The following is a 24063-nucleotide window of genomic DNA, read 5'->3' on the forward strand; positions in this document are numbered from 1 at the left end:
GTCACTCAAATGCTTGTGAAAGAAAATAGGCCAACATACAAATAGAAGGTAAAACATTCCCCAMAAACAAAGAAGAAATTAATCCCTCTGCCTCATTGAAAGGCTTCTTTATTCTCTGGTCACAGTCTCACCTTGAGCCTGTGTCTGAATATTCATCATGGGCAGACAAGAGTATAAAGAGAACAGACAAGTGATCTGGGTGAGTGGAATTTCCAGACTTATTGTACCTAAGAGGGTTATCAGGAAGAATCAAGCAACCGGCAAATAATGTTTCACCAAAAGCAGCTGACAGGAAAATGAGAAATAAGGAGTTTTGTAGTTATCAATGAGGCTTTGTTCTCCCAAGTCAGCATCCTACAATGTTTAGAACAATTTATTGGATGGATTTGCTGTACATGTTTAGTCAGCAATTGCCTGCTAACAACTTGGATTAAAACGTGAGTGTTGTCCAACCAGATTCTTTGCCACGAAACATCTAGTCTACAGTATATAATCTACATAATTGATTAAATCCTTAATTCTTGATGCCATCCTTTTTGTATTATCCTCCCTGCTCAGATATATGTACATATACAGTACTATAAACAATTAATGACACACTTCAATTAAAAACTCCAAAGACAGGTTCGACAATGACCCCCCCGCCCCCAAAAAAAGAGTGAAGCTATAATCTTATTTATTTTATTACAAAATATAAGAGTTTGAAACTGTTAAGAGAAGGCAAAACATCTAAACAAGCCAGTCTGATTGAGTACACCATAACAAGGATCATACCTGATTTATCAGAGATGGAGGAGAACGATGGTAAAATAGGGAAGATTTTACTGTATTGAAAATACAGCTGTTATGATTGTGTCTTACCAAGAGTGGAAAGGCAGTGCATTCAAAGCAGAAACCGAGAACTGAAACATACAATGAAAGATATTAAATTATGATGAAGAACTTCTCTCCATAACAGATTTAGTGACTAAAGTATAATTCAAAAACATTTTCAAGCTGAAACAATGTTCATTTATAGCATGACAGCAATGTATTTTCTGTGTTGAAGCTACATTTCCCACTATAATCAGTTATTATACACACATGTGATAAAGAGGTAGATTCCCTGTGTACTTCATAGGGAAATTAAAAAATGTCATTTAATTATTTCTGCTCATATTCATAAACTTGTTTTTGGAAGTAAATCAGTTACCTTGTATGAGAAAATGTTTCATTTAAGTCTAGATTAGATTTTCCTGCATTTGAAAACAGGTATCAACCATCAAATTATATGACAGACAACTTTGTACCACTTCGCAGGCAGAGAATAAGCAACTTTTCAATGTGAGTGTCTAAAGAGTTCACACATTCACATATACACACACACCGCACAACAACGATAAATAACCCTACAGCGAAGATTTATGTAAATGAAAAACCACCTTTAAAACAGAAAATTACAAACATGATTGATGTAAAGCTACACTTTTCTGACGAGGCTCCATGATGATGTTCAAGAGRTCAAATGTCACCTGTTGTAGAGTATTCAGGTGGTGAGAGAAGTACACGGTCAGAATGGTACTCTAACCACTGACCTGCCCTGGATTTGGATGTCATCAAAAGGGAAAAGAGCAAGGATCTGAAATAAAAGCACATGGTGGGGGTTACATGTCACATTATATGTTCTACCTTTGGCCAGACAACAGTCCAGTCAKTCTCCTTCACAACAGGAAATAATCTGGAGATGTTTCACCCCCCCAAAGCATTAAAAAATAACATTTCAAGCATTCTCAGTGAATATCAGACTGAGTCACATGAAACACTTTGAGCTGGTTTCCCCAGACATTCACTACACGACTAAGAAGCCTCCACTAGATGTTGGAATATTGCTACGCGGACTTCCAATCAGCCACAAGAGCATTAGTGAGACCGGGCACTGATGTTGGGCAATTAGGCCTGGCTCGCAGTCGGTGTTCCAATTCATCCCAAAGGTGTTCGATGTGGTTGAGGTCAGGGCTCTGTGCAGGCCAGTCAAGTTCTTCCACACCGATCTCAACAAACCATTTTTCTATATGGACTTCACTTTTTGCACGGGGGCATTGTCATGCTGTAAAAGRAAGGGCCTTCCTCAAACTGTTGCCACAAAGTTGGAAGCACAGAATCGTCTAGAATGTCATTGTATTTTGTAGCATTAAGATTTCCCTTCACTAGAATCATGAAAAACAGCCCCAGACCATTAGCCCTCCTCCACCAAACTTTACAGTTGGCACTATGCATTGGGGCAGGTAGCGTTTTACTGGCATCCTCCAAACCCAGATTTGTCCGTCGGACTACCCGATGGTGAAGTGTGATTCATCACTCCAGAGAACGCGTTTCCATTGCTCCAGAGTCCAATGGCGAGCGAGCTATACACCACCCCAGCCGACGCTTGGCATTGCGCATGGTGATCTTAGGCYTGTGTGCGGCTGCTCAGCCATGGAAACCCATTTCATGAAGATCCCGACGAACAGTTATTGTGCTGACGTTGAGTGTTGCAACCGAGGACAGACACGCTACGCGCTTCAGCACTCGGCGGTCACGTTCTGTTCTGTAAGCCTGTGTGGCCTACCACTTCCCGACTGAGCCGTTGTTGCGCCTAGACTTTTCCACTTCACAATAACACCACTTACAGTTGACCGGGGCAGCTCTAGCAGGGCAGAAATGTGAAGAACTGACTTGTTGGAAAGGTGGCATCCTATGACAGTGCCATGTTGAAAGTCACTGAGCTCTTCAGTAAGGCCATTCTTCTGCCAAAAAGTCTGGAGAATGCAGAATGGCTGTGTGGCTGTGTGCTCGATTTTATACACCCGTCTGCAATGGGTGTGGCTGAAAGAGCCAAATGCACTAACTTGAAGGGGAGTCCATATACTTTTGTAAATATAGTGTAGATTAAGGCTATAACTATAGTCCTGGACTAAAAAGCATGTTCAATGGAGAATCTGCATTGAAAGTGCTTTTTAGTCCACTACAAGGATTGTGTGTAGGACTCTGGCCCTTCCTCTATATCTCACATCATCATTGCCGCCAGCTAGATCCAGTGCCGTCTCATCCTCTATGTTCCTCAGCATCTTATCAGCCCCGGATTGGCAGAGCAGGTTGGCGATGGCTGCGTCCTGCCGGGCAACGGCGAGGTGAAGTGGCGTGCAGCCGTTAAACATCGGCACGTCCACATCGGCTCCCTTGTTCAATAGCAGCGTCATAGAGACAATGTCATGGAGCTCCACTGCCAGATGGAGAGGTGTTTTACCGCTCGTACCTTCCTGGGGGAGAGAGAGAAGACAGACGTGGGTTATGGACTCAATAAATAAAATGTGCCCTAAAAATAGGATGGGAAGGGCACAAATGTAGGGAGCAAAGGGTCAACAAATCTTAGTAAGGACATTTTACTAATATCTATTAATTCAAATACTGAAAACATTCAATGAGGCAGCTTGATATCTACTGTATAGCATGTTTATTTCACACAGAAAGATATCTAAGGTAGGGTTAGGTCAGTCTACTATGTTGTGTTCTATATCTATCTGTGTCTGACTCAGACTTGCTGGCCTGGGCCTCTTCTCTGATGAGTCTAGCTGCTCCAGAAAAAGCCCCCATTACATCAGGCTTTCTAGCCCAGCAGCCTCATGACCAAACTCTAATTACCTTGTCATGAATCTATCAGAACCTGCTGAGCTCAAGGCCATATCACTATCAGTCTCACTACAGCAGTGCACAAGTGCAGCAGACGGGAGTACAGTAAAGTAGTAAAGTACATAGCTTGAAGGAGACACTGTATTTCTAAGTGAATGCATCATGTCATAATGAGTGCATGGTATTTATTTAGGACAGTATAGTGTAGTTTGATCATCTATGTCGAGGTATATATTTCTGAGGATTTAGCTATGACACATTGAAGTACTAACTACAGTATTATAGCACAATGTAATGCACTACATGAGTAATACAAGCCCAGTGAGCAAAATTGTCTGAAAGAGGTTTTTTCAATGTATTTATCAAAAATACTTTTCTCAACATCTTTTCAACATCTAGTGTTCATATAGTGCTTATAGCGAGGTTATTGTAAAAGAGTACACCCGGGAGAGTAACTGGACTAACCTGGATGTTGAGGTCTGCCCCTTTTGTCATCAGTAGCTTCATCAGACGATGTTGCCTGTTCACAGTGGCTAGGTGGAGAGAGGTGAGACCTGAAAAAGAAGACATTCCTTTCAAAAACCACCTTTCTGAATGTGCGATATGATGAATTTGAGTAGATGTTATAGCTAGTATCATCGGTAAGGTCATACCACGTGACACACAATAACCTACATAGGCTACATACCGAACAAAATATACAATTGTTTACATCTATAAACATGATTCACATCTGCAAAGCCTACTAAGCTGGGAACATCGAAAACTAGCTAGACAGCAACAACGATTCATTTACACCAGTTTTGTCTCGCACTGTGCAATAAAACATAACACACGACGTGGGTACATCCTCGGATAGACGCCAACACATTAACAGGAATTGACACTAAATAAAGAGCCATCACATCATGGTATCATTATAGCCTCGTACACAGCCTACAAGCTGATCATCCTGGGCCCTGGTCAGTAGGCAAAAGTTATGGAATGTTCAAATAGAAATACATTAAAACAGAACTATGATACTCCCCCACTTAACATTAAAACTCATTCAGTCTGTCTACAAACAGGCTCTCAAAGTGCTTGATATGAAGCCCAATAGCCATCATCACGGTTCCATCCTCAAAAAGCAGGCGCTCCTGAGTTGGGAAAATCTTGTGCAATACACCGACGCATGTCTTGTATTCAAGATCCTAAATGGCCTGGCTCCCCCTCCACTGAGTACTTTTGTTAAACAGAAAACCCAAACATRTGGCAGCAGATCCACAAGGTCTGCCATGAGAGGTGACTGTATAGTTCCCTTAAGGAAAAGCACCTTTAGTCAATCTGCTTTCTCTGTGAGAGCTTCCTATGTCTGGAATACACTGCCATCAGACACACATAACTGCACCACCTATCACACTTTCACAAAAAACATGAAGACATAGCTGAAGGTCAATCAGATTTGTGAACATAATCCCTAGCTGTGTATTGCCGCTTTCCATGTTGTCTGTAGCTTATGGGCCCTGCTTTCTCACCTCTCCAGTTCTGGGACTCGAGCACAGGGGCCAGCTTGCTGGAGGAGACATTCCGGATCATCTCAGTAGCGCACTCGGCCCAGCCCTGTTCGCAGGCCATGTGGAGCGGCGTGTTCCCCTCCTGGTCCTGCAGATCCAGGCTGGCCCCGCTCTCCACCAGGACCCGCACCACCGACGAAAGGTTCAGGTAGGTGGCTAGGTGTAGCGGCGTCTGGGAACATGCATACAAAATAATAACTCCCATGGGTAGACTCAATATGGACGCCAGCCCACCCACCACTGAACATTAACTGGGATGGGGATCCCCTTTTTTGTAATTCTATGGGACCACGTACCAACCCGAACAAACCAACAAAGGGTTAGTATGTGAGGAGGGTGTGATATCTGACTTGGAGTCAGTATGTACCCTCTTTCAATGTGATTTGAGTACAATCAGGATTACTAAGACCTGATATAGGAGCTGATCCTAAGTACAGTAGCTAGTATCTATAACTGAGCTTTACTATAGAACTCTAATGCGAAGTGAGGTGATTAGCAAAAATGCATTGGTAGGTCTGAGACATCTCAATGTGAAACTCCTGACTGAACTGGGTAGGGCTGACTAATATAACCAGTAGGGCCACCATTGCCTGTGTGGCTTTTGGTAAACGCTAACAGAACAGAGAGAGAACAAGGCTAGATGTGTGTGAGTCATGGTGCAAAATGCTGACTGTCATTTCTGACCTCCCAGACATTTTCCTCTGCGACCCATCAGGATGTCTCAAACGCCCCGTCAGCTTGCCTCACCACCCCTCATACCTCCTTTGTCCCTGTAAGTGACAGGTTACACACCCCACCCCCTTAATGTTCAGTTAAACGGCTCTTAAATATGCACTGTCCAGTTGCACATTTCTCATCTATGACTACGTTCTCAGGCAGCCCAATTCTGATAGTTCTTCCACCAATGAAGAAAATCTGATGTGAAAAGATCAGATGTGATTGGTCAAAAGACCAATTTGTGTTTTTTTTTTTTTTGTAATCTCAGCCTTAGAGACAAAAATATTCCAGATAAGATTTCTTGTTTTTGAACACGGGAAAGCAGGGGAGTTTCCAATTTCCATTTAGACTCCCTCATGAAATAACCCTAGAACTCCTCTCAACCACTGAACCGTTCCAGTGAGAGGATGTACTACTGGAGAAAGGGGAAGAGAATGCTCTTCAATTACAGGATGCAGAAATAACATGATCATCTCTGTTGTTGTCATAAACATTGGCAGTTGCAATCATCAAGAGGAAGTATCATGAAGGTTAAGTAGTTTCAGTACACCAGGACCCGTGTTGAGGGTGTAAAGAGAAGGGGGTGTGGCTGTGTCTTCTGTACCTGGTACAAGTTGTTCTGAATGTCTAAGACATCTYTGGGGAACAGCTGTATCAATTGGTGAGCGAAGTGTTCATCTTCATGGATGATGGCTAAATGCAGGAGTCTGGAGGGGCGACAAAAACAAACCATTTCTTATAAAATGTCAATCATAAATCAATGACATTTCTTACATTTTACATTGCAGTTGTCACAAAATGCTTCTGCAGTAACCCCGCCYAGGCCGCACAGCAAACAAAAGCAGTTTTGAGTTGCGGTTACTTAAACATTGCGTTCAACTGAAAAGTGAGCAGTCTGGGGAGTGGAAACATTTCTCATGACATTCCTAGTTACTTTAAATTAAATATTTAAAATGTGAGCAGCCACAGGATATAATAAATTGATTTTATCATGTGATGGAAAGAATGACCTGCTGGAGAATTCTTAGAATGTCATCTAGATCTACCTGGAAATGTAACACATAGCATCCCATGAATGAAAACTGCTTAGTAGGCCACAGTGTTCAGTTGTGGCGAATGTTGCGCAATAATGGAACTTTTATGCAAAGAATAGTCATGTCAAGAGGATGTTTGATTCCACAAAGCACTTTAAATATTTATCTTCTCAGTTATCATTCATTGTAATTGAACTCAAGTTTTTTGGATAATATCCTAAGATCGAACAAACAGAACCATCGGGTTATTACTGAATGTTTAGCAAACACAAGCCTCAGGCCTATGAACATGAACTACTCAGTTAAAATAGAAAATGCAATGCATTGTGTTCTTTACTGCAGCCCATATACAAAGTCATGACATTTGATACATTCAATCAAAGTGGAAAACAAGAAACCCTTACCCCAAAAGCTAAAGGGGAAGTTCTAGCAGACAAAAGAGACAAATGCAGGAAATGGAACAAGGCCACTGCCGTGCTTTATTTAACCCTACAACAAGGCTTTCCAGAACACATTGTTCACACACTTCTCCCTACATAGTGCACTACTTTTGACCAGGGCACTCATTGTCTACCYAACTAACTAATGTGAAAGTAGTAACTCGTTTAGCCTATCCTTGTTCCATGCTAAATGTCTTCAGGCAAATTAATTTATCTTGTAACTTCATTTTAAGACAATCCATTTGACAATAAAAAAGCAAAAATTAAAAAATTAAAAAAACATTTACTTGCACAAGTAAGACCGTAGATTATGATTTAATAACTCCTCTTCAAAGCAGAGCCGGTAGCCTGGTCCCRTATCGGTTTGTGCTGTCTTGCCAACTCCTATGGTCAATGTTCGGTGTGACAAACATATGGGACCAGACCACAGAACTTGCCGGCATTCTTTCAACTTTTGAAAGGTACAAGGTCAAATGCATCGCATAGCAAGATCTTCCTTGGAAAAAATACTTTAAAAAAAAAAATCTCAAATGGGACTTCCTAGTTTGAATAACAGTTGGGTAAGATAAAACAAAGAAAAAATCCCATGGGGGAAATTAAATGCCTGCACTGTGATACTTTCTCAAGTCACAGGATTGATGTAACATATTGTGGGTTCTTTCTGTTGTTAGGTAAATATAGTACAGGTCAGAGAAAGGATGTCAGAGAGACAAAAATATGCTGTTACTCTATCAATGGAATGGTTACACAGACTCACTTCGACTTTGAAGCATTGATAGCGATCAACATAATATATTTCTGAGTATACTGACTCCAATGACAAAGCCAGGACTGAGTGGAATGCAAACTCACATGTAGAAGGCCGATAAGGCCAAAAGTTTGCATGTCTGTGACTGCGTGTGTAGAAATTGTATGAATTTCATTGATCAGCCTATTCTTGGACCTAGTGAGAGAAGTACTATGTGAACATGTGCCCTGCCTTGTCTATCATGGGGAATTTCCACAGCCATGTCTCTTACACTTCTGCTTTCCAAGTCGAAACACCACACATGAGTCCATCCACGATCATGACAGCTTTCACAGGCCTGAGTGTATCACTCTAAACTTAAACTCTCTAAAATCGACATCACATGCCATAATGACTGGGAATAGGATTAACATGACATACGCAAAGAGGTGAATTTCTCCAGCGCAGGCCAAAACTACAGCCCATCCCCCAAGCCTTTTATTCATTCAGACAGCAACAACACTGTGGGTTGCTTGATTGTTCAGCTGCAAATTCATACATTAGGCCTAGCCTACAAAAATGCATCCATCTTCAAATTGTTATGGTGGTTAACACACAGACATCCAGTCATCCCATCAGACATGACGATGTCAAAGAAAACATCACTGGTTTGTTGACAGTGGTAATTTTAGTCTATGCTCTACTGGCCAGTTGAACCCCCCTAAAAGGACAACCAAAGAGCAACACCAATCCAATTCTGTCAGTTGTACAGGGTGTATCTGGGAGCGTCTCTAGGGGCAAAGGGTTGGGTTTTAGATTGGACACAAATGTATGGGATAGAACAGACATCACATTGTGCATTAGGATTAAGTTGGTTGATAATTGTAATCATGGCCCAATTTGTAACTCGATCGCCTATGCTATGCATTTTAGACTGTGAAAAGTCATATAAATTACGGTTGGCCCTACTTTTATCTATACTGAAAAATTTGTCAATTAAATGCATAATAAACACGTTAATGCTTGCACACATCCACATATGCGCGTATTTCTTGATACATCGTTTCACCTTAAGGTCGTCGACATGGACACATTTTACTTATTCAAGAACATAGGCATAGGATACATTTAAATATGTATTACTTTAAAGATGTAAATAAAAAAACTTAGGCCTACGTGTCTCCATCTTCAGTGATGTTGGTGAGAAGGTTCTCTTTCTGTTCAAATTCTGTATTCTTCGCACTGTCATCTCCAGACTCCGAAATGTTGCAGCCCTCTATTATCTCACTGAAATTCTCAACAGTTAGTGACGACGAGCCATAAGCAGAATCCAACCGCTCCTCTGTGTTGCTGCTACATTTGTCCATGGCTTCACTGGATTCAGAAGTCGAATCCCGTACCGTTTTGTTATAGGGATCATATTTCGTAAAATATTGTAATGATTCAACACCAGAGTCTATTCGGTTATCCTCCAATAAATTCACTTTCCCATTCGCATCTTCAGCGCTTGCCATGGTGGACCCCGGCCCGCAGTCACTCCAGGTAGGCTTTGCTGGTTTAAACYCTAAAAGAACTACCTGTTGCTTGATGGTGGGAGCAGTCCTCGGTGGAAAAGTCGATCACACCAGAGTAGGAAATCACTGTTCCTTTGTTGCTTTTCATGCCACCGGGTCGAGCGCTTTTCTTTCCCCGCACAACTGCAGTTAAATGAAAATAAGTGAAGTCATCTTGCGACACCGTATACATGCAAAATGGGCCATTTAGTTCAAACCATAAAAATACTTCAAAATCAGCAACAGGATTTAAAATACATTTGGTACGCTCATAAACTGAGGTCAGCCTACATAGTTGTGAGCACGTGAGCAATGAAAGGCGAGAGGGTAAGCGCTCAGCACTGACATTGGGGAATCCCCGAAGGGCGTGGTATGCGTTTACATTACAACCACCCACCAACGCTGTGGAGTCACCCTGGTTTTACAGGATATGTTTGACCATAGTTCCCCGTACGGTGCTTTCATATGTGTCTATTTATAAACGAGTATGTCACAACCGGGAGATTCACAAGTTAAGTAAATAGGGAGTTCATTTTTCAGTGAGTAGGCAAGAGGCCATTTCTTAGGCCTAAAAACAGACAGCCTAATCTAATGTTGCAATATGGAGACAGAATACAAAAAGTGTAGCCTATGAGTTGACCTATAAGTAAGCATTTAGAATAGGCCTATTACAAACATGGAAGTAAAACTTCAGTGGCCTATTAATATAGCCTACTAAGATGCTGACCAGACCACACGCGCATGCGCATGATGATTTTGTCCACCAACACCAGATGCAATCAGGACATGCAAATTGAAATATCAAAACGAACTCTGAACCAACTATATTAATTCGGGGACAGGTCGAAAAGCATTAAACATTTATGGCAATTTAGCTTGCTGTTGCTAGCTAATTTGTCCTGGGATATAAACATTGGGTTGTTATTTTACCTGAAATAACCAAGGTCCTCTAATCCGACAATTAATCCAAAAATAAAAGGGTAAAACAAGTTTGTTTCTAGTAATCTCTACTCCTTCAGGCCTCTTCTATTGATTTTATATGGCGTTTGGCACCCAACTTTAAGGTGCATTACCACTACCAACTGGAGTGTAGACCTCAGTTCATCTTTCAATCACCCACGTGGGTATATGGTCCTTAAAACCAATGAGGAGATGGGAGAGGCGGGACTTGCACGTCAGGCATTACAAATAGAACCAAGTTCTTTTTTAGCACCTGGCTACGCAGATGATGCTCGTTGACACACACCAGCAGTGTTGGTGCAATGATTTAGTACATTTATTTTGCAACGCTTCGTCAGCATGTAGCATGTATGTGTACATTTATTTTGTGACGAGAGCAGTGTAGTCAACATGTTAGCCTATGATGTTCAATACTGTATTATTCTTCTCTGGTGGGTGCTCTCTAATTCATCCCAATGGACTAAAGGAGCCCAACGTTACTCCTTATAGTCCAAGGACCTTACATGTTCTGTTTAGAGGCAAATTGGCGCTGACAGCCAAATACTCCATCTAAACGTGAATCGATTCTCAATTGCAGTACAGTTCTAGAAACATAAAGCCCTCTACTTTCATATCACATCAAAATGTTTAAAGCAAGGGCCTCAACATTGTGGCCATGAGAGGGCAAAATCAGCCTACAGCAGGCTACAGGCGATAATACAAAATTATTAGGTAAAACATGTTAATATGTTGTAACTAACTACAGCAACATAAAGTGTTAGTGTTACCAAGGATTACTTTAATACTATTCATATTTATGATACTAGATTCGCAGAACAGAAGCAGTAAAGTAGTCTTTCCCATAGCATGAAAAGCTTTTGAGCAGATTTTCTGACATTTCAACTTGCTGTCAAGAGTAGGCTAGCTGTTGCATATTTGTTCCTGCAGCTAATGTCATTAATGTTCCAAGTCCAATCCTACCTGGCCATACTTTTTGAATGATTAGATGCTGTAAGCTGATTACATCATGCTCACGTAGTCACTGTGCCATCTAATAACTTGATTCTGGGGTGAGCCATAAAACTGGACAAGGTGACAAACCTTGTCTATTGGAAACTAATGGTAAAGGCTTGGATTTTCACGGAACCAAGGATGGTTTTCATTGAGTAGGCTATATATGGAGCAAAAATTACTGTATAAAATAAATAATTCAAATACTGAGCTATGTTGTATGCTCTAAAAACGGTGGCCCTTATTTTATAATAATACAATTGCTCAGAGGAAGATATTTTGTTTGTATTACTTGTTTAACAACAAGTAATACTTTTTCTTCTCAAAAAGGTAGGAGTCAAAATTATTGACACCCCTGTTTTCAATACCTTACCTTGTGAGGATAACGTCACTGAGCATTTTTCTAAAATGTTTTATGAGTTGGAGAACATATTGATAGGGCTCTTAGATCCTTCCAGATCCTTGATATCCTTTGTTTGTGCTTATGGATTGCACTCTTCAATTCAAACCACAGGTTTTCAATTGGTTACAAGTCTAGAGACTGAGATGGCAATTTTAAAATGTTTATTTTGTGGCCAAATAACCATTTTCTTGTGGATTTTGATGTGTGCTTGAGGTTATTGTCTTGCTGGAAGATCCAGAGGCATCCAGGATTTTGGCAAAAAATGTCCTGGTACTAGGTAAAGTTCATGATGCCTTTGACCTTAACAAGGGCCTGAGGACCAGTGGTAGCAAAATAGCCCCATAACATCAAAGATCAACCACCATATTTTACAGTAGGTTTGAGGTTCTTTTCTGCTCATGCATTGTCATTTCRACACCAAACCTACCACTGGAGCTCTATTTTCATGTCATCCAACAAATGTAAACGCCTGGAGTTTGATAAAYGGGATTGRAACCGGTGCTTTGGTAAAATGACCTGAACATAGAGCTCTTTGGCCATGCGCATCAGTGGTGGGGTTGGCGTTGAAATGAGAATGCAAATGCCTTCTCATCACAAGTACCTGGAGAGGATTGCAATCACCGCACTTCACCAGGTGTGCTCTTATACATTCTGCCTGTGCCCGTCTCAGGGGGAAGCCCTTATTGCCTAGTCTACAGACAAGCCTACTTGCCTTTGTCCTACAGCCTAGTCGTTTTTTTGTCCTAGTACCTCTTGTTGGGAAACAGTGCCTTAATCTATCGCAAGAGTATTCCGGAAGCACCTGCATCAAGGMGCAAAGGAGCCCATTTTTTCTACCGTGGACATATGAACCCAATACATTTCGCTTTGGATATAGGCTGCTGTTAGCCATGCAGTGGCACCTCATGCTGTGGGGGAGAAGATGCTGCTTTACAATGGGAGCATGATGTAGGGGTTTCCTCCCGCTATATTGGTTGGAATATGTAGCCTGGGGTAGGCTTGCTGGCTAGTTTATGTTGCACTGTGATTTGGACCTCGTTTTTACTAAGGTGATCCATGCCCCTGTGTTTTTGCTATTGTCAACATGTCCCCAGCATCGGCTGCAACGGCCAGTGAGAGCAGCACCGCTACCGTTCCAGAGGAGGACACAGAAGAGAGCCCCCGCGAGGAGGTGAGAGAAGAGAAAAGCTTTGTTTAGCTTGCGGCTGTACGAGAGCTGCTAAGCGAATCGTGCATTTGGAAAATGGTTCATATTCATATCATAGCTAAATCCCACGTAACCTGAGCCCTATTCCGATTCTGAGATATCGGTTCAATTACCCACTTAAAATGAACGCATTATGCGCTGCATCAGCACATCTGCACCAATCTTGTTTTGAATACGTTTCTTAGGCKACCGTTTATCACTGTAAATCGTATATGGTTTTGACCATATTATTAAATATGTGGTGTAGTTTGACTGTGCAAGTTTCTGTGCGTGTGTGTTTGCGCGTGAGCGTAGGTAAACTACGTGAGTGTGTGCTTGTTTTTCTCTCCCTTCCAGTCAACGAAATGGTCATGTCCCCATGAAATGGTCCCTCTCTGGTGCGTATCAAAATGATTGACAGCCCCCTGTCTGAGGAGATATGACAGGCTATATGCTATTCCTGTCATGGTCTTCCAAGGCAAGGGATTATGAAAGCCCTTTTAATGTTCATTTACACAACCATTTTAACATTTAGGGGAATTTCACAAAAAAGTATTATTTATAATTGTTACAATCAGGCCCTCTTGTTTTTACTGTCATTCTGAATAGGTTTACATCAGGAAACACTCAGTTGTATACAAATGTTTAACTGCTGGCTGGTTATATTCCGATCTGCTTTGTATAGCCAAGGATTGGATGATGATTTAGTAGAAGGGTTTATTATCAGTAGATAGGATGTGTCACTAACCATTTTAATGTGTGCGTATTCATTACCTTACACTCACAGTTCCTATTATCACACTTTTGAATTAAACCTAGGACTGAAGAATTTACATTTCCAATCAAGGTTTAAGTCTTGAGAGGTGCTGATGTTGAGTCCAACTTTTGTTTTTAATCTACATTAGCCTACATTGGCCCAATTATGACTTCTAACCATCAACATGGAAGTTGGGCAAGCAATATCTCTTCCATTAGCCCTTCTATTACACAATAGTTTTTTTAATGTAACGCAGAACCAGTCTTAACAATATAGAAGTGTCAGCTTGAAAGGAACTCAGTTGGAGGCACTAGATAGAACACACTAATAAGCCATTGCTCGAAATCRTTGAAATACAATGTAGGGTATTGTAGCCAATAAAAATAAGTAATTTAAATGAAATGCCATGTAACAGGAAGTGTGAATGAAAGCCTGTGAACCCAAATAAACCCTAAAATAATTGCTGACTTATCTAACACCCTCACTTTGTGCTTTATCAACACCATTTGTTGAACACACCTCTGGTGAGAATTAGATCACCTGAGAGGATCATCATTGTGGCTGTTTGGAGCTCCTATGCAGAATTCATCAGGGAGGTTTTTGTCTGTCATGCTTAATTGCTGTAACGGCTACAAATATGCGTTGTTAAATTTTTAGAATGATATTACATTACCTCCTAATATCCAGCAAGAAGGCATTAAAACCATCCACACTGCATGTGAAAGAAAAAAAAGAAAAAAAAGTATATCATTAATTCATGATTCCAGCTGCCTCCACATTGATGATATTTAATTGCTTGGTGTTTAACTTAGTTTCACCATTTAAATATTAAGATTCCCGCTGCTTTTTCATTCAGCTTTTCTCAAATTCATCTTAAAATTTCAGAAGCAGTGACTGCAAAATGCGTTCTTAATAAAAAATATTAATCAAGTTACTTTTAGAATTGACTCAACAATGGCTGTACTTGCTATTCTGCTTTCCTCTAGGGTTTCCCAAACCCTTTTTAAAACTGTGTTGTTGAGGCAAGTGGTCATGGAGAATATACAATATATTGATTTTTACGATGCATGATATACATCAGACCAAAATAGATAATCAAACGCGGTTGGGCACTGGTGTTGGGAAATTAGGCCTGGCTCGCAGTAAGCATTCCAATTAATCCCAAAGGTGTTCGATGTGGTTGAGGTCAGGGCTCTGTGCGGGCAGTCAAGTTCTTCCACACCGATCTCAACAAACCATTTCTGTATGGACCTCTCTTTGTGCACAGGGGCATTGTCATGCTGAAACAGGAAAGGGCCTTCCCCAAACTGTTGCCACAAAGTTGGAAGCATAGAATCGTCTAGAATGTCATTGTATGCTGCAGCGTTAAGATTTCCCTTCACTGGAACCAAGGAGCCTAAACCATAAAAAACAGCCCCAGACCATTATTCCTCCTCCACCAAACTGGCACTATGCATTCAGGCAGGTAGCCTGAATGCGGAAACGCTCCAGAGTCCAATGGCGGCAAGCTTTATACCACTCCAGCCGACGCATGGAAACCCATTTCATGAAGCTCCCGACGAACAGTTCCTGTGCTGAAGTTGCTTCCAGAGGCAGTTTGAAACACAGTAGTGAGTGTTGCAAATTAAAAGTCTTACTAAAAAGAAAATGTAGTGTAATATCCACTGTGTTCAAATAGATGTATAACACAACAAGGACCCTTCAAATGCTAATATTAGATGAGTAGGCCTAGGGACACCACACCCACTACAATCAATTAGTATCTCATGCCATGTGTCATGCCCTGGCCTTAGTATTCTTTGTTTTCTTTATTATTTTAGTTAGGTCAGGGTGTGACATGGGGAATGTTTGTGTTTTTGTCTAGTCTTGGGTGGTTATATGGTAAAGGGGGTGTTGGGTTTAGTGTATGGGGTTGTGTTTAGTGAATGTGTCTAGGTATGTCTATGGTTGCCTGAGTGGTTCTCAATCAGAGACAGCTGTCTTTCATTTGTCTCTGATTGGGAGCCATATTTRAGGCAGCCATAGGCATTATGCGTTTGTGGGTAATTGTCTATGTCATTGTGTAGTGGTCAGTGTCAGCACCATTTGTTTATATAGCTTCACGGTCGTCAGTTTGTTGTTTTGTTTYGTTCGTTGTTCGTCTCTCTAATAAAAGAGAATGTATTTTTCACACGCTGCGTTTTGGTCCTCTCTTCCAAGTCAAGACGATCGTGACACCATGCTGCCGTAGTGCATATTATTTTATTGTCAATTCAGAATGAGGGCACAACAGGGGCTGGAATGCAACAGGGGCTGGAAAGTGTGTCATGTTCGATTGATTACGGTGCTATCCGATGCCAGTGAATAACTAATATTCCATTGTGGTAGCGTTATCAGCAGAAGGGGGGATATCAGTGCTAAGCCCTCTGCCCTGTGGGGTGTTTTGTTGACAGGGGACCATGTCACGTGACAAGGTAAGGGGAGGATAATTATGGAGTGCTTTCAGGTGTTGTAAAAACCTGAAATACAGTTTGGTGAAACCTGTATTTAAATCTGCATTTGCAATGCTGCAAATGAGAACGTGTTCTCAGTCAACTTACCTGGTAAAATAACGGAAAAATAAATAAATAAAAATAAAAAAATCCCCAAAAAGGTTGTCTATACAGTATTATTGACATGCAATAGAACCATGGAAATAATGATATAAAGTGAACACAATGCCTCCTCTTCCTAGCTGTTTGCAGTGTCCTGCCCTCCTTGTGTACGGTACTGTTCAGTTCAGGTCCTTCTAATCACCCCAAACAACCACAAACAGGTGTCCCAAATTACCCCAAACAACCACAAATAACCCCAAACAGTTACCCCAAAGACCCACAAACAACCCTAAACAGGTACCCCAAACAACCACAAACAACTCCTAACAGGTACCCCCAAACAAGTACCCCAAACAACCACAAACAACCCCAAACAGGTATCCCAAACAACTACAAACAACCCCAAACAGGTACGCCAAACAGGTACCCCATACAACCTTAAACAACAAGAAGCATTCAGCCCCCTGGTCTGCGAACCTCAGAACGCAACCACAAACAACCCCAAACAGATACCCCAAACAACCCCACAAACAACTCCAAACAGGTGCCCCAAACAGGTACCCCAGACAACCCCAAAGAACTACAAACAACCCCCAAAAGGTACCCCAAACAACTAAAAACAACCCCAAACAAACCCAAGCAAGTACCCCAAACAGGTACCTCAAACAAACTTAAATAACCCACAAACAACCACAAGCAACCCCAAACAGGTATCCGAAACAACCAAACAGGTACCCCAAACAACCACGAACAACCCCAAACAGGTACCCCAAAGAGGTACCCCAAAACCCCAAATAGGTATCGCAAACAACCTTAAACAACCCCCATACAATCACAAGCAACCCCAAACAATGAGAAGCATCCAGCCGCCTGGTCTGCAAACCTCAAAGCGCAACCACAAACAAGCCCAAACAGGACACACTAATAAGCCATTGCTTCGAAATCTTAAAATACAAGTTAGGGTATTGTAGCCAATAAAAATAAGTAATTTAAAATGAAATGCCATGTAACAGGAAGTGTGAATGAAAGCCTGTGAACCCAAATAACCTAAATAATTGCTGACTTATCTAACCACCCTCACTTTGTGCTTTATCAACACCATTTGTTGAACACACCTCTGGTGAGAATTAGATACCTGAGAGGGATCATCATTGTGGCTGTTTGGAGCTCCTATGCAGAATTCATCAGGGAGGTTTTTGTCTGCATGCTTAATTGCTGTAACGGCTACAAATATGCGTTGTTAAATTTTTAGAATGATATTACATTACCTCCTAAATCCAGCAAGAAGGCATTAAAAACCATCACACTGCATGTGAAAGAAAAAAAAGAAAAAAAAGTTATATCATTAATTCATTGATTCCAGCTGCCTCCACATTGATGATATTTAATTGCTTGGTGTTTAACTTAGTTTCACCATTTAAATATTAAGATTCCCGCTGCTTTTTCATTAGCTTTTCTCAAATTCATCTTAAAATTTCAGAAGCAGTGACTGCAAAATGCGTTCCTTAATAAAAAATATTAATCAAGTTACTTTTAGATTGACTCAACAATGGCTGTACTTGCTTTTCTGCTTTCCTCTAGGTTTCCCAACCCTTTTTAAAACTGTGTTGTTGAGGCAAGTGGTCATGGAGAATATACAATATATTGATTTTTTACGATGCTGCATATACATCAGACCCAAAATAGATAATCAAACGCGGTTGGCATGGTGTTGGGAATTAGGCCTGGCTCCCAGTAAGCATTCCAATTAATCCCAAGGTGTTCGATGTGGTTGAGGTCAGGGCTCTGTGCGGGCAGTCAAGTTCTTCCACACCGATCTCACAAAACCATTTCTGTATGGACCTCTCTTTGTGCACAGGGGCATGTCATGCTGAAACAGGAAAGGGCCTTCAACTGTTTCCACAAGTGAAGCAAAATCGTCTAGAATGTCATTGTATGCTGCAGCGTTAAAATTCCCTTCACTGGAACTCAAGGAGCCTAAACCAAAAAACAGCCCCAGACCATTATTCCTCTCCACAAACTGGCACTATGCATCAGGCAGGTAGCCTGAATGCGGAAACCCGTCCAGAGTCCAATGGGGCAAGCTTGATACCACTCCAGCCGACGCATGGAAACCCATTTCATGAAGCTCCCGACGAACAGTTCCTGTGCTGAAGTTGCTTCCAGAGGCAGTTTGAAACACAGTAGTAGGGTGCTGTTGCAAATTAAAAGTCCTTACTAAAAAAAATGTAGTGTAATATCCACTGTGTTCAAATAGATGTATAACACAACAAGGACCCTTCAAATGCTAATATTAGATGAGTAGGCCTAGGACCACCACACCACTACAATCCAATAGTATCTCATGCCATGTGTCATGCCCGGCCTTAGTATTCTTTGTTTTCTTATATTTTAGTTAGGTCAGGGTGTGACCATGGGGAATGTTGTTGTTTTTGTCTAGTCTTGGGTGGTTATATGGTAAAGGGGGTGTTGGTTTAGTGTATGGGGTTGTGTTTAGTGAATGTGTCTAGGTATGTCTATGGTTGCCTGAGTGGTTCTCAATCAGAGACAGCTGTCTTCATTTGTCTCTGATTGGGAGCCTATTTTAAGGCAGCCATAGGCATTATGCGTTTGTGGGTAATTGTCTATGTCATTGTGTAAGTGTCAGTGTCAAGCACCATTGTTTATATTAGCTTCACGGTCGTCAGTTTGTTGTTTTGTTTCGTTCGTTGTTCGTCTCTCTAATAAAAGAGAATGTATTTTCACTGCGTTTTGGTCCTCTCTTCCAAGTCAAGACGATCTGATAGAATTACCCACCAAACCAGGACAAGCAGCGTGAAAGGAGGGAACAGCGATTTGTGGAGGAATGGACCCGGAAAAGGATGAGTGGAGAACAACCTGGGAAGAGATAGACAGGTGGGCGTGCGATCCAGAGAAAGTGCCGGAGCCTGCTGGGATTCGCTGGAGCGTCGAGGAGGGTTACAGGATTATGGAGTTGGAGAAAGGAGCACAACGGCGCGGTAGGAACCCTCGAGAAACGCCAACATTTCTTGGGGAGGGGCTCATGGGGAGTGTGGCGAGTTCAGATAGGAGATCTGCGTCAACTTCCCGTGCTACCGTGAGGACCCTAAGAAAGAACCTGAGCCAGTCGGGCTGATTTTGAGGTGAGCAATGGGAATGATACAGAGACTGTTAAGGATTTTATTGGGAGTTTGGAGGAGAGTGAAATGAGGAGCTGCTATGTTGGTGCGTGAGGCACAAAATCCACCCGACAGAGCGTGTGCGGGAAGTGATGTTACCTGAGTCAGCTCTCCATGCTCGTCCTGAGGTGCGTGCTAACCGTTCTGGGAATGACAGTCCCACGGAACCAGGCCTCCTGTACGGCCTAACCTAGTCCTGCAGCGTCCTGTAGCAGCCCCACGTACTAAACTCTCTGTGGCAGCCACTCGTACCAGTCTCCAGTTCCGCACCACGTACCAAGGCCTCCTGTGCGTCTCCAGAGCCCTGTTCGCCTGTTCCTGCTCCCGCACTAGCCTTCAGGTGCGTGTCCCAGCCCGGTACACCAGTTCCGGCACACGCAGCTAGGCCTATATGTGTGTCTCCAGAGTCCATACGTCCTGTCCTCCTCCTCCGCACTAGCCCTAGAATGCTGTTGTCCCATCCGTGGGACCATCCGTTCCTTGGCATCTCCCACTATGCGCTAAGTTCGGTCTCCAGGATCAGTATTCCACTGCTTCCTTGCTGCCCGCACCGCCCTGAGATGCGTTGTGCCCAGGCCCCTGGTACGACTCGAGTCCGGCACTCTACTCCGAACCTATTGGCCGTAATGAATGCGAGGTCATCCAGGGACCCTCAATACGCCAGAGCGGTATGCCCTGTTTGCGCATTACTCCCCGCAAACTAACCACTCTCTGAGCTATGTGTGCATTATGTACCCACGCGCACAAGGATACCACCAGCTTTACCAACCAACAAAAACTCAGCCACCCGGAGACCGTCTAGAAGCGCTACAGTTGCGTACTCAAGGGCTGGCTGCAAGAGCTTGCGGTGCCCCTCTAGTCAACCATCAAGGCACGCCACTCGAAACATGTACCCGTCTGCGCCAACACCACGCATAATGTCTGACTGCATGTCCGTCTGCCAAACGCCGGCCTGAACTGCCCGGTCTGTACCTGCCTCTTCAAAAGCCGTGACCCGTCTGTCTTGCAGCCTTTCAACACAACCAGGTCCGAGTCTGCCTCAACGAGCGCAGTCTGCAGAATGTCCGATCAGTGGAAGACAGCATGTCTTGAGACCCACTCAGGAATTCCATAGGACATAAACCTAGATTCACATCACTAAACATCAACTCTCGGATACATGCCAATTCAAGCACGCCTGAACTTGCCCGTCTGGTCCTGACGCACCTCTTCAAACAACGCCGCTCTCAGCTCTCGTCACTGAGCTCCATTCAAAAGCCGCCCGTCTGTCCTCGCAGACCTTCAATTCAAAGACCGCCTCTGATCTGTGTAACTGCAACCCTTCAAAGCCGCCCGATCTGTCCTGAGCCTTCAAAGCCGAGCCCGTCTGTACCTGAAGCCTTCAGAGGCCTTCCGCCAGACAAGGAGCCGCTAGAGCCGTACACCGCCAGAACAGGAGCCGCTCAGTGCCCTTCGCAGACAGGACCCGCAAAGCCTTCCGCCAGACAGGGAGCCGTCGAATTCGAGACCCTCTCTCGCCAGACCCAGGAAGAACCGCCAGATGCCCTATCCGCCAAAGACATAAAAGCGCCAGAGCACATTACCGCCAGACAAGGAGCAGCACAAGAGCCATCCGCCAGACAGGAGCAGCCAGAGCCATCCGCTCAGACAGTAGTGCCGACATGCCAGAGCCGATCGCACCAGACATGGAGCACGCACCCACCCCCCCCTCCCCTCCAGCAAGGTCGACGGACTACAGCAAGGCCAGCAGCCATAAATCCCAGACACTAGAACGAGGAAGCAGGTCCAGGCGTCGCCAGGCCGAGCATGCGCAGTACCTGACAGGCCGGCTCGCCAGCCGATGCCTGCAGTGGGAGCAGCACACGTGAGCCTCGCACGTCCCAGCCATAGAGCAGCCAGAGTCTTGTCCCAGGGCCAGCCATTGACGCAAGCCAGTATGCTCGCCAGCCATAGTCTCTGCGTAACGAATGTAGCAGCCAGCAGTACCTGCTAGCCCAGACACTGCACTTGGATAGATAGCCATCGTTCAACGTAGCAATTTCCGCAAGTTCCGTCGTCCAGGCCTTAGCCCAGGGTAACCTAGCTGCGGACGACTACTAGAGGCAGGAACACACACTCCCTGGGGCCAGCACCACGCTTACGTCGTCGTCAAATGGCCTCCTTCCGTCCGCATATGCCTATGCCACTGCTAGAATTATTTACTTTCATCGACATTCTTCCTATTCAGTACTCATCGAATCCCTTATGACAGGACTGTGACAACTTCACTGCGGGTTCTTGCATGATCCTGCGCATTGAGTCGAGCTGCCAATCAAGATATGGGCCATGCCCACCACTTGTCCGGAGCAGCTTGCCATGCAGTTCGTCCAGCATACACTGCTGCCAGCCTCCTCACTCCTGTCACCTATCTACTCCACTATCCAAGCTAACCCTTACTCCAATTCACTGTCTCACCACATACATCACTATTAACCAATCTTGACTTGAACGTTGAGCCCATGCAAACGTCCAGCTGTTAAATCTGATGCTGCCAAGCCCTGTATCGCTCTATGAAAGCGTCATGGTTCCTGCATGGAAAATCGTCGTCTTGCCGCCAGGCCATTTCAACCTGTGCATGCAGTCCATCACATCGTCTTGAAAGGACCTTACTATAGCCGTCGCCAGCTCAGCCATAGATAAGGCCCATATCTAATCCTACACGTAACAGAGCCGGCGCACTTTACCGTTACAACTTATCAGGTCAACCCGACCTATTCGAAGCAGCCAGCCAGCCCACTCTGCCCCCATCATGCAGCTCAGGCGCGCGAGAGTTTGCCAGCCAGCCACTGCTATGCACGACGAGCCAGCTAGTTGTCGCCTGGCCAGCCATGATGGCAAGACCAGTGCAGTCGCGCGAAGCCACCCTATTCTGCGAAAGTAGGGCACCATGAGCCGCCAGTCCGACTCTATGAGGGCCGAGGCCAGTCCTGGAGTCGTCCATGCCTCGCGACGCTCGGATCGATGGCGCCAGTTCGAGGGCTTCAGATCGCCGAGTTCAAACCTGGCCAGTCAGCCAGGATCTGCCAATCGCAGCCAGGTCGCAAGCGCCAGAGCCAGGATCTTCGCGAGAGGCCGCCAGTCAGCCAGGATCTACCAGAGACACCAAGCTGTATTGACAATGTGGAGTGGGGGTCACGTCCCGCACCCGAGCCGCCGCCATAGGAAGGCCCACCCCGGACCCTCCCCTTCTGTGTTAGGTTTTGCGGCGCGAGTCCGCACCCTTTGGGGGGGGGGGTACCCGGGGGGGTACTGTCACGCCTGGCCTTAGTATTCTTGTTTTCTTTATTTTAGTTAGGTCAGGGTGTGACATGGGGAATGTTTGTGTTTTTGTCTAGTCTTGGGTGGTTATATGGTAAAGGGGTGTTGGGTTTATGTGTATGGTTGTGTTTAGTGAATGTGTCTAGGTATGTCTATGGTTGCCTGAGTGGTTCTCATCAGAGACAGCTGTCTTTCATTTGTCTCTGATTGGGAGCCATATTTAGGCAGCCATAGGCATTATGCGTTTGTGGGTAATTTCTATGTCATTGTGTAGTGTCAGTGTCACACCATTTGTTTATATAGCTTCACGGTCGTCAGTTTGTTGTTTTGTTTGTTCGTTGTTCGTCTCTCTAATAAAAGAGAATGTATTTTTCACACGCTGCGTTTTGGTCCTCTCTTCCAAGTCAAGACGATCGTGACACCATGCTGCTGTAGTGCATATTATTTTATTTGTCAATCGAGATGAGGGCACAACAGGGCTGGAATGCAACAGGGGCTGGAAAGTTGTTCATGTTCGATTGATTACGGTGCATCCGATGCCAGTGAATAACTAATATTCCATTGTTGTAGCGTTATCAGCAGAAGGGGGGATATCAGTGCTAACCTCTGCCCTGTGTGGGTGTTTGTTGACAGATGTCACGTGACCACGACGTAAGGGGAGGATAATTATGGAGTGCTTCAGGTGTTGTAAAAACCTGAATACAGTTTGGTGAAACTGTATTTAAATCTGCATTTGCATGCTGCAAATGAGAACGTGTTCTCAGTCAACTTACCTGGTAAAAATAACGGAAAAAATAAAAAAATAAAAAAAAAATCCCCAAAAAGGTTGTCTATACAGTATTATTGACATGCAATAGAACCATGGAAATAATGATATAAAGTGACACAATGCCATCCTCTTCCTAGCTGTTTGCAGTGTCCTGCCCTCCTTGTGTACGGTACTGTTCAGTTCAGGTCCTTCATCACCCCAAAACAACCACAAACACGGTGTCCCAAATTACCCCAAACAACCACAAATAACCCCAAACAGTGTTTACCCCAAAGAC

At 43.7% G+C, this 24063-nt stretch overlaps 2 protein-coding genes across 2 annotated transcripts in view; one reads left to right on the forward strand and one right to left on the reverse strand.

Moving 5' to 3' along the window:
- Nucleotides 1–1093: 1093 nt before the first annotated feature.
- Nucleotides 1094–9980, reverse strand: LOC111972404 (NF-kappa-B inhibitor epsilon). Its single transcript, XM_023999451.2, has 6 exons — nt 9296–9980; nt 6523–6625; nt 5163–5373; nt 4114–4202; nt 3030–3278; nt 1094–1618 (listed from the first exon to the last, which is right to left on the reverse strand). The coding sequence occupies exons 1-6, from the start codon at nt 9631–9633 to the stop codon at nt 1550–1552; spliced, it is 1059 nt and encodes a 352-aa protein (XP_023855219.1). The 5' UTR covers nt 9634–9980; the 3' UTR covers nt 1094–1549.
- Nucleotides 9981–12727: 2747 nt separating this feature from the next.
- Nucleotides 12728–24063, forward strand: part of LOC111971675 (transmembrane protein 151B-like) — a 37693-nt gene continuing 26357 nt past the window's right edge. Inside the window, exon 1 of the mRNA XM_023998523.2 lies at nt 12728–13196. Coding sequence (XP_023854291.1) covers nt 13110–13196 — 87 coding nt within the window. The 5' untranslated portion in view covers nt 12728–13109. The remainder of the gene's footprint in view (nt 13197–24063) is intronic.

The sequence above is a fragment of the Salvelinus sp. IW2-2015 genome, linkage group LG13 (assembly GCF_002910315.2).
Source record: "Salvelinus sp. IW2-2015 linkage group LG13, ASM291031v2, whole genome shotgun sequence".
Classification (NCBI taxonomy): Eukaryota; Metazoa; Chordata; class Actinopteri; order Salmoniformes; family Salmonidae; genus Salvelinus; species Salvelinus sp. IW2-2015.